Below are 13,414 nucleotides of genomic sequence, written 5' to 3' on the forward strand. Positions count from 1 at the left end.
AGGAGAAGGGAATGATGCTTCTTGAGAAAAACACAATGGGTTCTCCCAACAAAACAAACTGAGTAGATTTTTGAAATGGGAAGTTTCCAGTGTCACGGGGATAGTGTAGGCATTATGGAATTCATTGCTGAACTCTCTGAAAGCGCCGTAGAGGTGTGATAGACCGAATGGTCTCCGTCTGAGCTGCGTTATTCTAAGAGTTAGACATTTGCACAGTTTAAAGTACACACTGCCAGCAAAAAGATCTTTTTGTTTTAAATTCATTCACGAATGGAAACCAAAGAAAGAACATTGCAGTGTGCCAGTGTACTACTCCTGTTTTTAGCTGAAACATTAGACAATTCACGTTTCCTCTCTAAAGTTCATTTCTAATCCTTCTTCTTCAAGCAGGGACCAAAGAATATTTCAACAAGTGACACTCAGAGCCCTCATGCTATTCTATTTCATGGAGTCAAAAATCATAGTAACAGGAGTAGGTGTCTCAGCTTCTCGAACCTGCTCTACTATTCCACACAATCCTGGCTGACCTTCGACCTCAACTCTATTTTCCATCTTCTGCGATCGGCTTTCACACACTCCTTCTGCTGTTTGCACAGGGTGATCTGTCTGGGACATCCGAAGTAGTTGATATCTTTGTGGGTTCTTTCTTGTCCAGGTTGTGTTGTTTCACACTAAGATTCTTATTGATGGTTGGTGCTTGCCAGATTTCCTACTTATCTTCTACCCAGCACTTGTTTTTTTTAAACCAGAGCTTTCTCATTGAACCACAGCTTCCATTTGTGCTGCTTGCCTTCCCTTGAGTATTGGAGTGCTCCCAGTTTGAGAATGCCTTACACTTGTGCTTTAGCAGCTCCTGGATCACCTTGCCACTCTCACCAAACCAGTCCTGATGTTTCCCGGTGGAGAAAGCCAAAGCTCCCATCTGATGGCTTTCAAGGCAGGCCAGGTGCGATGGGCATTCTGTGGCTCCTGTTCATTCAACAGCCCACAAGGTCAGCTCTGAGGCCCCGACAGTGAAGGCCTTTTTCCATAGATTCCCTGATCAAGTGACATTGGATCACTGCCCGGGAATATGGTGGATACCGGTAGAATTGAGCCATTCAAGAGGGACTGGATGATTATTTGGATAGAAATGGTGTGCAGATATATGGTAGAAAAGGATGGAGATTGGCTCGAGGTAGCAGAGCTAGTACAGACACAATGGGCAGAATAATATTCTTCTGCATCATTTGAATTTCCTGTAGCAGGATTTGCTGTTCTTAAGGCCAGACAGACTAGAGATAGGAGTGGAGCTGAAAAAAAGCACAGCAGGCTAAGCTGTGTGACCTGCTGTGCTTTTTCCAACTCCACACTTTATCAACTCTGACTTTCCAGCATCTACAGTCCTCACTATCTCGAAGACGGAGTTAGGAGACTTGATAAGGCTTGCATCTCTTCACCCATGCCAACAGCACTGTGGTAGTAAGCTCCACAATCTCATCACTCTCCACGTAAAGTTCTGACTTCCCTATTTGACCCCATGGTGATTTTCTCACATTTACTACCTGTAGTTCTACCTGTCTTCACAAATGGCTCTCCCTGAGTGATGATGAGGTGTGTTTTGTCCTGGTTTCTCTTACAGCAGGACTGGGTGGCAGGTGATAGTCTATGAGCAGTTAAGCAACTTCTGAAGCCTTGGGGTTTCTTTTACTTTGGAACAATAGAAGCAGCCTGAATGGGTGTGGTCATGTGCTCACACATCCAGGATTTTTCGTTAACTTTCAGCAGTTGTTGCTGGGGTCTCAGCCAGGATAGAAAGCAGTGAATCTCTCCCAGTCACTACATTCTCTCTCTCTCTGGGGAGTTGCTGCACATATTTCTTTCTTGCTGATAGGATTGCAGATGAGACAATCTTTTTTCTGCCTTTGCCTTTTTTGGTTAAGGTACATTTATGAAAAGTTAATGTTATGGAACAGTTACTATTAGTCATAAGATAACCTATTATTATGTTCAGTTTTCCCATAGAGTTAAAGTTTTTCCAAGTTCCTCTTTCTTTTGTTTGTATTTTAACCATGGTATTTGAATAAACTGTGTTTTGCTTAAAGTTGAGTAGTTTGACCAATTGAATTGCAAATGGAACATGGCACCTTGCATTTACCTTAGAAATATGAAAATGTTCGGATCTAGGCTAACTTTTTAATGTATTTTGATGGTGTCTGGTCTCGAACATAACACCAGTCTCCACCATACCAAACTCTTTCATCATTTTCACAATCCCTACTTGTTCATTGCTTCTTGTATTCTGAGATAATACCCTGAAAGTTCTCAAATTTCCAATGGTGGGCAGAAATATTTTGGTGGTAAGAGAGCATTACACTATTCCTCCAATAGTTACTTGGGTATTCACCCATCTACTTGGGTATTATAAGGAGCATACAATTGAGTGGCACCATATCTATTTGAAAGGACTTGCTTGTGTTTGGTTTTACCTTTATTTTGAAAGTGAGGAACTTAAATGAAATGACAGAGTTGGATAAACACAGACTCCATCCAACTATTATTCTATGCTAAGCATAGAATTCCAATAGATCCAACCACTTCCCATCACTGCCATTGTGTAGGAACACCAGTCCAAGCATAACATTTCAATATACATTGCTGTTCACAGCAGAGGTTCTCAGCTATCCGATGTTTAATGTTTCATTAACTAAATATTGTTGAACCCATGGTTGGGGCTTGCTGTACTTTTGTTGGCTGATTGCTTCTGGATGAATTTCCATAACTAAAGCAATGCCCTGGCTTTCTTTACCTCTCATACTGACCCACTGAATAAATAACGATTTGACTTAAACTCCAAGAGGTTTGGAACTATCCATTTTGGTGGAAATCCATGCGATCCTAATCCTAGAAACAAGAGTCTTGGCAAAGCTGAGGCAAGGACCTATCTTAATGAGCTCTGCTCCCATGTACATCCCTATTCCTGTGACAAACTGGATTCAGAAACACTTCCATTCCAGCCATGGAGAGGCCTAGGTTGCCAGTACCCCTTCCACTAATAACCACCATTTCCCACCAAAACCCCCCAACCCCGAAGACATCAAGGCACTTTCATGCACATCAACAGCTTCAGTGACCAATGAATGGAAATATTCGTGTCTGCAACCAACCTTGAATATTTGATCTTTGAACTCAGGTGAGGTTAGCTCACCACATTGCAGGTGCCAAGTCCATCCCACCCATGTGCCTGAGGAGGTGCTGCTATTGGAGTGTAGACTGCTAAGGCTACTCATTGGCCTTACGTGAGCACTAGGTGAGTTCAGATACAAGTCAGTTCAGAGATTGTGAGCTTGTGCCTGTTCCATTCCTTACATCTTTGTACTTCTTCCAAGTGCAACACAAAACTTGGCTGGATTGAGGTACTGACACATCAAAATATTTATATTGTGGAAACTGTAAAGTATATGTATTATATGTGTATACATATATATTAAAAGTTGTTTCTAAAGTGTTTGGAATGGCCTCTTTTCTCCTCCTTTCCCTGTGCCAAAGTCACTGAAGAAAATTCCATAAGATGACAAGAAATGGGTTAAAACTTCTACAGTGTTGAGGTTGTATAGGGATTTCCTGATCTCCTGGTGTAACATTGAGTTAAGATTGTTAGAAATCTAGGGAAAACAGACCTTTATTTGACTTCTAGAAGTTTGGGAGAACTCCCTGAGCAAATTCCCTTCCAGTGATGTCTACCTCACTCATTTTTTACAAGTCAATGTTGAATTTGGGATGAACCTTCAATATTTTACTAACTTATAGTAAGGAGTGAAAGTCATTAAAAGGGAGTGCCTGTATCCTATTATTTGGTTTTAGCTTACAGATTTTAGCTGCTCTGTAACCTCCTTCCATCTCCCCTTCTTTGACAAGGTGGCCTTGGAGTGATTCAGGAGGATGTGAAGCTTTGTTTGATGGTCACTTGAATGCTTCTGCACTGAACTTAAAGTGTCAGTGATGCCATTGTCCACGTCGGAGAGGGTAAAGGGTTGTCGTTGCGTGTAAATGTGATTCTTGATCTACCCAATTTTCGGCTTTGCTGGCTTGTTAGCCACGACTGATACAAGAATTCTTACAGGGTTGATCATTTGAGTTGGCATGACATTTTCATGATGAAACTTTTGCCATAATGCAGCCCACTGATATGCCAACATCCCTAAATGTACCATGAGGTAATTCATAGGAGTAGGGACAGGCCATTCAACCCTTTGAGTGTGATCGATAAAAGGTCAGTGCTCCAACAGGCTGGAAGACTACCATAGAGTGAGACTCTCATAGTGATGCAGAGGCCAACGTAGTTATATTCAATCCAACCTGCCCAAATGGACTGGACTGGAGGTGAGATTAGTTCCTCAGGAATGTAAAATAACTTGGTGTTAAATGAATTTGCAATATTTTAAATCTTTTCTACTGAGGTGCGCATGGGTGGTTCAAATTCTTTATTTCTCACTGTCAGTTCCTCGAATTGGAAACATTTTGGCAATATTTTCAAAGTCATTGGAAAACAAAAAAAAATGATAACGTTGATGATTCAGGTACCCATTCTACACCCAGTCCAGGACATGCCAGGATAGACTAAGTTCAAGTCAGCACCCCCTCCCTCAGCATTCCATCTGTATATGTTCCACTTGGCAAGTCATCGAGAATGGAGTAAAGTGAAAGGGCTTTGTACATCAGAGTCCATACCTCAACGTGACATGTACCAGATGGAGCTGTGACATTTTTGTGAGGATTCAGAAAACGGTCTGTGCCTGACGTTTCTAAAACTATGCTGGTTGGTTTAGTACCTACAACTACCCGAGTGAGAAATGGTTTTCTTTTCAACTACTCACAGCAGGAAGTTCACGTCAGTGGAACAAATTTTCGTCAGGTCTGGAAATGTGTTCAGCCCGGTGTTAAAAATGCCCCTGAAATTGGAGCAGAAACAGTTGACAGGTTAAAAGGTTTTTATGTGTCCATCCTGTCTGCAAACGCACCTGATATATGATTACACAGATTAGGTATACCGTACAAGGGGGGGGGGGCACTCAGCCCACACGTTTGATGTCAGTGGTCAGACTTCCCTTCAATCTCTTCCAATCGCTCCTCAACTAGACCTAGTACAGCAACTGCTCTGCCCATGACTGCAAGAAACTAGAGTTGTGAACACAGCCCAGTCCATCACACAAACCAGCCTTCCATCTCTTGATTCCACCTATCCTTCCCACTGTCTCGGGAAAGCAGCCAACATAATCAATGATCCCTCCCAACCCAGTTATAATCTCTTCCATCCTCTTCCATCAGGCAGAAGATACAAAAGTTTGAAATCACATACCAACAGATTTAAGATCAGTTTCTTCCCTCTGTTATCAGACTAATGCACAGACCTCTCATGTATTAGAGTTCATCTTTCTCGGCGCCTTCTCTGTATCTGTAACGCGATATTCTGCATTCTGCTCTATTACCCTGATGTACTTATGTAAACTATGATTTGCCTGGTTAGCAAAACAATACTGTTCACTGTATCTCAGTACGCGACAATAATAATTCAAATCAAATCTAATGAAATCAAACATTGTATTTATTTCTCACTAATATGCTGTGTAACTTCCCTTAGACTATGTGTCTAGAGTATCCACTCCAGCGACACTCTCTCTCTCTGGTGCTGAATTCCACAATCTCACTACTTGATTTGGATAAGGAGGTTCATTCTGAAGCTCTTGTTGAATATTTTATACTGACCTCTGATGCTGGGGCTGGAACAGCTTTAGGCTTCACCGAGCCTGATAGTCCGTTAGGGCTGAAGTCCCACTGAGGGGCAGTGGGCAGGAAATGGTCACTGTAGCCTCCACTCCCAACCTAGATCACCCCTCACACACCCACCCACATTGGACTTGCTCTGTGATTGGCTGGGCGTTCCCTCTCTGCTACCCTGCAGTATAACGTGGACCTCTGTTGAGGTAGCACCCCAGCATGAGGAGTCCCCGAGAGTTTCCGACTTGCCTCAGCAGCACCCACCTCTCCCATCGTGGGTCAGGGGAGAGGAGCCCAAGGCTGCCAGCTCTCTGTTTGGACCAGCTAGCTGCCTTCAAAATCCTCATGTTTGTCCCACAATCATCCGATTCGGCCCAAAGTTTCCCATTTCAGAGCGGACTCAAAATGTAAGCAGGCCAAAGACCTCTCACCAACTGGACAAAGGCCCTCCCTAAAAAGAGCCAGTGTGGCAAAAATACTCTGTCTTTAAAGACAAATCAAACTTAAAAGCATTTGTAATCATTAGGCACCAAACTCCAAGAGCTTCCCTTACCCTAGAACCATCTACCAGAAATACCCAAGCATTCGATTTTACTTTTCTATACTTACAGGTATTTCAGAACTGGGAGATTCTTGAAAGCATCTGGTTCAATGTGACTCAAGCTCTTTGTGTTCCGTATCTCTCTGTTTTAAAAATAAATGAGTTATTGGTGCATTCTGTTATTGTAGTTTATCCTCTCTTCATTTCCTCCTCTGAAGGAGCAGTACAGGTCAGAGATTGCAGCTTGTACAATCTCTGTGAGACTGTGATCAGTACGAATCAATGACAAGTACTGTATCAGTCAATCAGTAACATCTCAGCCTAGACTGTGAATGTTCACAGACAATACCAATCCAGCCCTTACCCTACTTCAATACAAGTCCACTTTCCAGCAGGGATTGGAAATTGTGATCGGGAACCATGATTCATTTTTTTTAAAAATTCATTTGTGGGATGTGAGTATTGCTGACTGGGCCCAGCATTTATTGCCCATTCCTAGTTGCCCCTTGAGAAGCTGGGGGTGAGTTGCCTTCTTGAACTGCTGCAGTCCACCTGCTATGGTTTGTCCCACAATGTCCTTAGGGAGGGAATTCCGGGATTTTGACCCAGCGACAGTAAAGGAATGGTGATATATTTCCAAGTCAGAAAGGTGACTGGCTTGGAGGGGAACGTAAAGGTGCTGGTGTTCCAAGTACCTGCTGTCCTTGTCCTTCTAGATGGAAGTGGTTGTGGGTTTGGAAGGTGCTGTCTGAGGATCTTTTGTGAATTTCTGAAGTGCATCTTGCAGGTAGTAATGATGTGGAGGCATTGGTGTTGGACTTGGTCAGAAGTCACATGACACCAGGTTATAGTCCAACAGGTTTATTTGAAATCACAAGCTTTCAGAGTGCTGCTCCTTTGTCAGGTGAAGTCACTGTTCACCTGTCAAAGGAGCAGCGCTCTGAAAGGTTGTGGTTTCAAATAAATCTGTTGGACTATAACCTGGTGTCATGTGACTTCTGACCTTGTAGATAGTAGTGAGTATCGATGGTGGAGGGATTGGATGTTTGTGAATGTGGTACTGAACAAATGGACTGCTTTGACCTGGATGGTGTCAATCTTCTTGAGTGCTGTTGGAGCTGCACCCATCCAGGCAAATGGGGAGTATTCCATCAATCTCCCGCCTTGTCCCTTGTCGATGGTGGACGGGCTTTGGAGAGTCAGGAGGTGAGTTACTCACTGCAGTATTCCTGGCTCAGTTGTTAGTGCACTTACCTCTGAACCTCTCAGTTCAAGCCTCACTCTAGGACTTGAGGTTAATGAAGACTAAGATCACAGCAGCAGTCTGGAGGGAGGGCCGAACTGTTGGTGATGCTGTCTTATAATGAGATGGTAAACTGAGGTCTCACCCCGGTTGGATGCTTATCCAGTTCTGGGCCCCACCTTCTTCAAAGGATAAGAAGATAGCACAGAAAAGATTCACTGGTTGTAGGAATGATGAACTTCAAATGGATTGGGCAGTTTGGGTCTGCTTTCCTTGCAGAAGAGGAGATTTGATAAAGGTTTTTGAAATCACAAGGGTCCAGACAGTGTAGACAGGGAAAAGCTATTTCCATTCATGGAAAGAAAGTGAGGCATAGGTTGAAGGTAGAAGAAGTAATGGGGATATGAGGAGAAGTAGTTGGGATGTGGAATACACTGTCTGTCAGTGTGATGGAGGCAGGTTCACCTGAGGTTTTTAAGAGAGAATGAAATCATCAACAGACCTGGAAGAATGTTTCGGGTCATAGGGAGAAAACGGGATAGCAGCACTCGGTAACTCAGTAACTTTCAAAGAGCTAGCACAGACTTGGTGGGCCGAATAGTTCCTTTTGCGCTGAGCAAGGGGACATACTGTTAGGTCGTTTTGTCTCACACTCATCAGGCGTTCAACCTCGGAGAAAGTGAGGACTGCAGATACTGGAGATCAGAGCTGAGAGTGTGTTGCTGAAAAAGCACAGCAGGTCAGGCAGCATCCAAGGAGCAGGAGAATCGACATTTTGGGCAAAAGCCCTTCAGCCTTGGTCATGAATTATTTTTAAGAAACGTCTTGAAAGGTCAGAGAGAAAAAGACAGAGAGAAACAAAAAGATGGAGGGAGTTGCAATCCAGAACGTAGGCCTCAGGTCACAATAGTGAAGATGATTCTGACTATCAGGACCACTCTTACATCTCAAAATTAGAGGGCTCTGGCTTCAAACCTCGCTTGAGAATGTGAGCAGGAAATCTGGGCCATCTCTTCAGCCCAGTGCTGAGGGAATGCAGAAGTGTCAGAGGTGCAGTGCTTCCAAATGAGACACTGCATTATGTTCTGCCCTCCTGTTCCAGAGATTGAGGTAGATTGGTGAAGATCATATGAAGAAGCGCAGGAATTTCCTGCTGGTGCCCTACGCAACGTGTCTCCTCAATCAACATCGCTCACAAAACAGGGCAAATAAATCAGTCATCTTGGTTTTCTCTGACAGGGCAAACAAATCCGTCACCTTGGTTTTCTCTGTGGGATCTTGCTTTGCACAAACATGGCAATGTAAAAATTACACACAGGGCATGGTTTACCCTCTCTAGAGGTGGTGATGACATGAAACATTTGGTTGAGTTGGCTCTAGATAGAAGCTCACTCCCTTCCTGACACTTTAACTAATTCCGTTCTGAGCATAAGGCCCATGGGTGAGCTTCTGGATCTGCCACAATTAAGGTCCTAACGTGGCCATGTCAGGCCCTCAACTTGCCATCTCCCTGATCTCCTGTCTTCCTGGAAGGTAAAAAGATGGCGAGGTGCAGGACTAATATGGCACAGTGACCTCTGGCTGAGTTCAGGCTGGGGTTACAAATGCCCCCAGTTTGAGGTGGCAATCAGAAGCACAGATTGGGTGGGAGGGATGGCAAAGGGATGCTCCTTCCTCTGATCCTCTTCACCCCACCACCCTGCAACACTCTTCACGTGAGAAGAGTATAAAATGCAATCTTCGCTTTCTTCTGTGCTGGAACATTTCTGGACGAGTGGACTTTAGGACCCAGAACCTGCTGGACTCTGATTGATGGGCAGTTTCTGATAACAGTTTGGGGGGGTGGGGGCATTGGCTGGCATTCAGGCTGGACATTCTGCCCAGGAACTTGCCCATTCTCAGCGAATGGACGGGTCTGTCCAGAGATGGGGGTGGCTCTTAGCCACCAGTAAACACACCGGGCCCCAACACTTTGGGAATTTCACCCATGGGCTGAAGCATTTTGCAATGTTTCTGAACAATATGATCCTGCAAAAATAACCCTAAATCTTACCAGTTAACTACTTTACTATAGTGCCGTAGCTCCGTTCTCGTACAATCCAATGTTATAAGAAAATCGCATAATAGCAGCACCATTTAAAGTAATGGGGCCAGAACCGCATTTAAACCAATACACACTTTAAAACTTCATGATTTAGAAACAGTATTCCCGATTTGTCAATCACAGTACAACAAAATTCACATTAACGAAACACATTACAGCAGAACGGCCTGTATCTAATGCCGACTCAAACATAATGAGAAAGGAAAAGAAAAAGCCGGAAGGCCACAAATGGATTCGACACTTAGAATATGCACAAAATGTAGCATTGGATTCACTCACTGCTTTATACCAAGCGAGCTTTAGAGATCAAACAGTTGCCTGAGGCTTGAAATCCTGCAAGCTGTTATGCTTTTCATTGTTCTTGGGACTTTGTTCATTTGGGAAGAGAAGGAATCTCTTAATGCCCATCAATGTTGCCTTTGTGAAGTCAGTGCTGAATACGATGGCTTCTACTCTCACTATAGGAATACTGGACCAGGAGGAGGCCATTCAGCCCCTCAAACCGTTATGAATTTTAAGTGAATCTGTGTCTCAATAGCATTGCCTTTATTGGTCAGTGTATTGAGTACAGGAGTTGGGAGGTCATGTTGTGGCTGTACAGGACATTGGTTAGGCCCCCGTTGGAATATTGCATGCAATTCTGGTCTCCTTCCTATCGGAAAGATGTTGTGAAACGTGAAAGGGTTCAGAAAAGATTTACAAGGATGTTGCCAGGGTTGGAGGATTTGAGCTACAGGGAGAGGCTGAACAGGCTGGGGCTGTTTTCCCTGGAGCATCGGAGGTTGAGGGGTGACCTTATAGAGGTTTACAAAATTATGAGGGGCATGGATAGGATAAATAGACAAAGTCTTTTCCCTGGGGTGGGGAAGTCTAGAACTAGAGGGCATAGGTTTAGGGTGAGAGGGGAAAGACATAAAAGAGACCTAAGGGGCAACTTTTTCATGCAGAGAGTGGTACGTGTATGGAATGAGCTGCCAGAGGAAGTGGTGGAGGCTGGTACAATTGCAACATTTAAGAGGCATCTGGATGGGTTGGTTGTGCTACTCACAGAAATGCTCTTTCTGAAATTTTCAATGTCCCATGACCCTCCCTGGCAATTTTGGGTTTAGAGAGACCCCCACTCCCCACCCCCACCATTGCCGTACGTAGTGTCACTTTCCAAGTTATTGGGACCTGTAGCCTCAGGAATCATATACTCACATGTGTGTAACTTTATCCAAGTTGAAGAATGCATGTGCATCCACTTTCTGAAGTACTGCATCAATTGAAATGTATCTGGAAGGGAAATGGAAAAGATTTACAAGGACGTTAATGGGGTTGGAAGTTTTGAGCTACAGTGAGAGGCTGAATAGGCTGGAGCTATTTTCCTCGAGCATTGGAGGCTGAGGGATGACCTTATAGAGGTTTATAAAATCATAAGGGGCATGGATAGTGTGAATATCAAGGTCTTTTTTTCCCAGAGTAGGGGAGCCCAAAACTGGAGGGCATAGGTTTAAGGTGAGAGGGGAAAGATTTAAAAGGGATCTAAAGGGCAATTTTTTCACGCAGAGATTGGTGCATGTATGGAACGAGCTGCCAGAGGAAGTGGTGGAGGCTGGTACAAATACAGCAGTTAAAAGGCATCTGGATGTGTATATGCATAGGAAGGGTTTGGAGGGATATGGCCAAGTGCTGGCAAATGGGACTAGGTTAGGTTAGGTTGGGATATCTGGGCAGCATGGACGAGTTGGACCAAAGAGTTTTTTTTAGAATTAGAATTAGAATCCCTTCAGCCCAACAAGTTCACACTGACCCTTCGAAGAGTAACCCACCCAGATCCATTCCCCTCCATTTACCCCTGACTAATGCACCCAACCCACACATTCCTGAACACTATGGGCAACTTAGAACGGCCAGCTCACCTAATCTGCACATCTTTGGACTGTGGGAGGAAACCGGAGCACCCGGAGGAAACCCCACACAGACAGTCACCCAAGGCTGGAATTGAACCCGGGTCCCTAGTACTGTGAGGCAGCAGTGCTGACCACTGTGCCACCATACCATCCCATTAGATTAGATTCCCTACAGTACTGAAATAGGCCCCTTCGGCCCAACAAGTCCACACTGACCCTCTGCAGAGTAATGCACCCAGACCCATTTCCCTACCCTAAATTTACCACTAACTAATGCACCTCACACTGTGGGTAATTTAGCACAGCGAATTCTCCTGACCAGCACACCTTTAGACTGGGAGGAAACTGGAGCACCCGGAGGAAATTCACGCAGACACAGAGAGAATGTGCAAACTCCATACAGACAATTGCCCGAGGCTGGGATCGAACTCGGATCTCTGGTGCTGTGAGGCAGCAGTGCTAACCACTGAGCCACTAAGCTGCCGTCTGATTCCATGCTGTACATGGAATATGTACTATGATTATGATTCTAATCGGAATGTAACCATTAAAATTGGAGAGGTAGCCACTTTTTTCTCAATTGCCACATTGACAAATACTTGAATGTTCACATTCCTGTAATTTCACACATTGCCTTGACACAAGATTAATTTCTATATTCCTTTTCCCTTCTCTCCAAAAGTTCCCATCCCAAGAAACATGAGCCTACATCCCCAGAGGCAGTGCCACTACCACCAATCTCTGTCTCTTTCTAAAACTATAAGATCTGATGTGTCACACCATAAGATATAAGAGCAGACACAGGTCATTCAGCCCATTGAGTCTGCTCCACCATTCAATGAGATCATGCTGATCTCATCATCTTCAACTCCACTTTCCTGGCTTTTTCCATAATGTTTATTTCCCTCACTAATGAAAAATCTGTCCACCTCAGTCTTGAATATACTTAGTGACCCAGCCCCAACAGCACTCTATGGTAATGAATTCACTCTCGTCTAAGAGAAGAAATTCCTCCTTATCGATATCTTAAATCTTTACTCTGAGATAATGCCCTCTGGCCGTAGACTCTCCCACAAGGCTAAACAACTATCATGATATTCAAACAGATGAAAGACTTAACAGACAATCAATTTTTCAATGTATAATTTCAGTTACATCGCACTGTAAATTTTTGCGATAAATTCTGTGTGTTAGGATTGAGCCCCCACTATCACCTGATGAAGGATCGATGCTCCGAAAGCTAGTGTGCTTCCAATTAAACCTGTTGGACTATAACCTGGTGTTGTGTGATTTTTAACTTTGTACACCCCAGTCCAACACCAGCATCTCCCAACCATTGTGCATTTGCCTTGTCAAACTCTGTCAGAATACTGTATCTTTCAATAAGGTCATCTCCCATTCTTCTAAATTCCAATGAGTACAGTCCCAACTTGCTTAATCTCTCTTCATAAGACAGTCCCTCCATACCCAGGATTAACCTAATGAACCTTCTTTGGACTGCATCCAATACCATAAAAGTTTCATTTTCTTCCTAAAGCTCTCTGTCTCTCACTCTCCCTCTACCTCTCACTCTTCTCCTTGTTGTTGAAGTTCCTGACTTATGCCATGCAAGAGAATCACAAATACCTTCTCACACTGGTACGAGTTTGAATCTGACCAACCCTCTGAGAATGGTCTAGGAAGCAAAGAGCAAGCCTGTAGAATTTGGGAGGGGAGGCAGGAGGGTGGGGATATTATGTTCTTGCCACTTTACAATCCTACCTGGAGTGGGACACCAGCGGGATCTCCCTCCCAGAGGTCAGCTAGCTGTGAGCTACTGATGGAGCCAATGAAGGTCCTCCTCCTGGCCTTGCTGGCAGTTGTCGAGTGGCTGGGCA

General features: G+C 44.1%; 1 protein-coding gene across 1 annotated transcript in view; it reads right to left on the reverse strand.

Annotated features, from left to right (window-relative positions):
• The window catches only part of tshr (thyroid stimulating hormone receptor), a 73,583-nt gene that overhangs the window by 26,105 nt on the left and 34,064 nt on the right, over positions 1-13,414 (reverse strand). Inside the window, exons 3-5 of the mRNA XM_072568113.1 lie at positions 10,846-10,920; positions 6,367-6,441; positions 4,857-4,931 (exon numbers count right to left, since the gene is read on the reverse strand). Of these exons, the coding sequence (XP_072424214.1) occupies positions 4,857-4,931; positions 6,367-6,441; positions 10,846-10,920 (225 nt within the window). The remainder of the gene's footprint in view (positions 1-4,856; positions 4,932-6,366; positions 6,442-10,845; positions 10,921-13,414) is intronic.

Source organism: Chiloscyllium punctatum, chromosome 4 (assembly GCF_047496795.1).
Source record: "Chiloscyllium punctatum isolate Juve2018m chromosome 4, sChiPun1.3, whole genome shotgun sequence".
Lineage (NCBI taxonomy): Eukaryota > Metazoa > Chordata > Chondrichthyes > Orectolobiformes > Hemiscylliidae > Chiloscyllium > Chiloscyllium punctatum.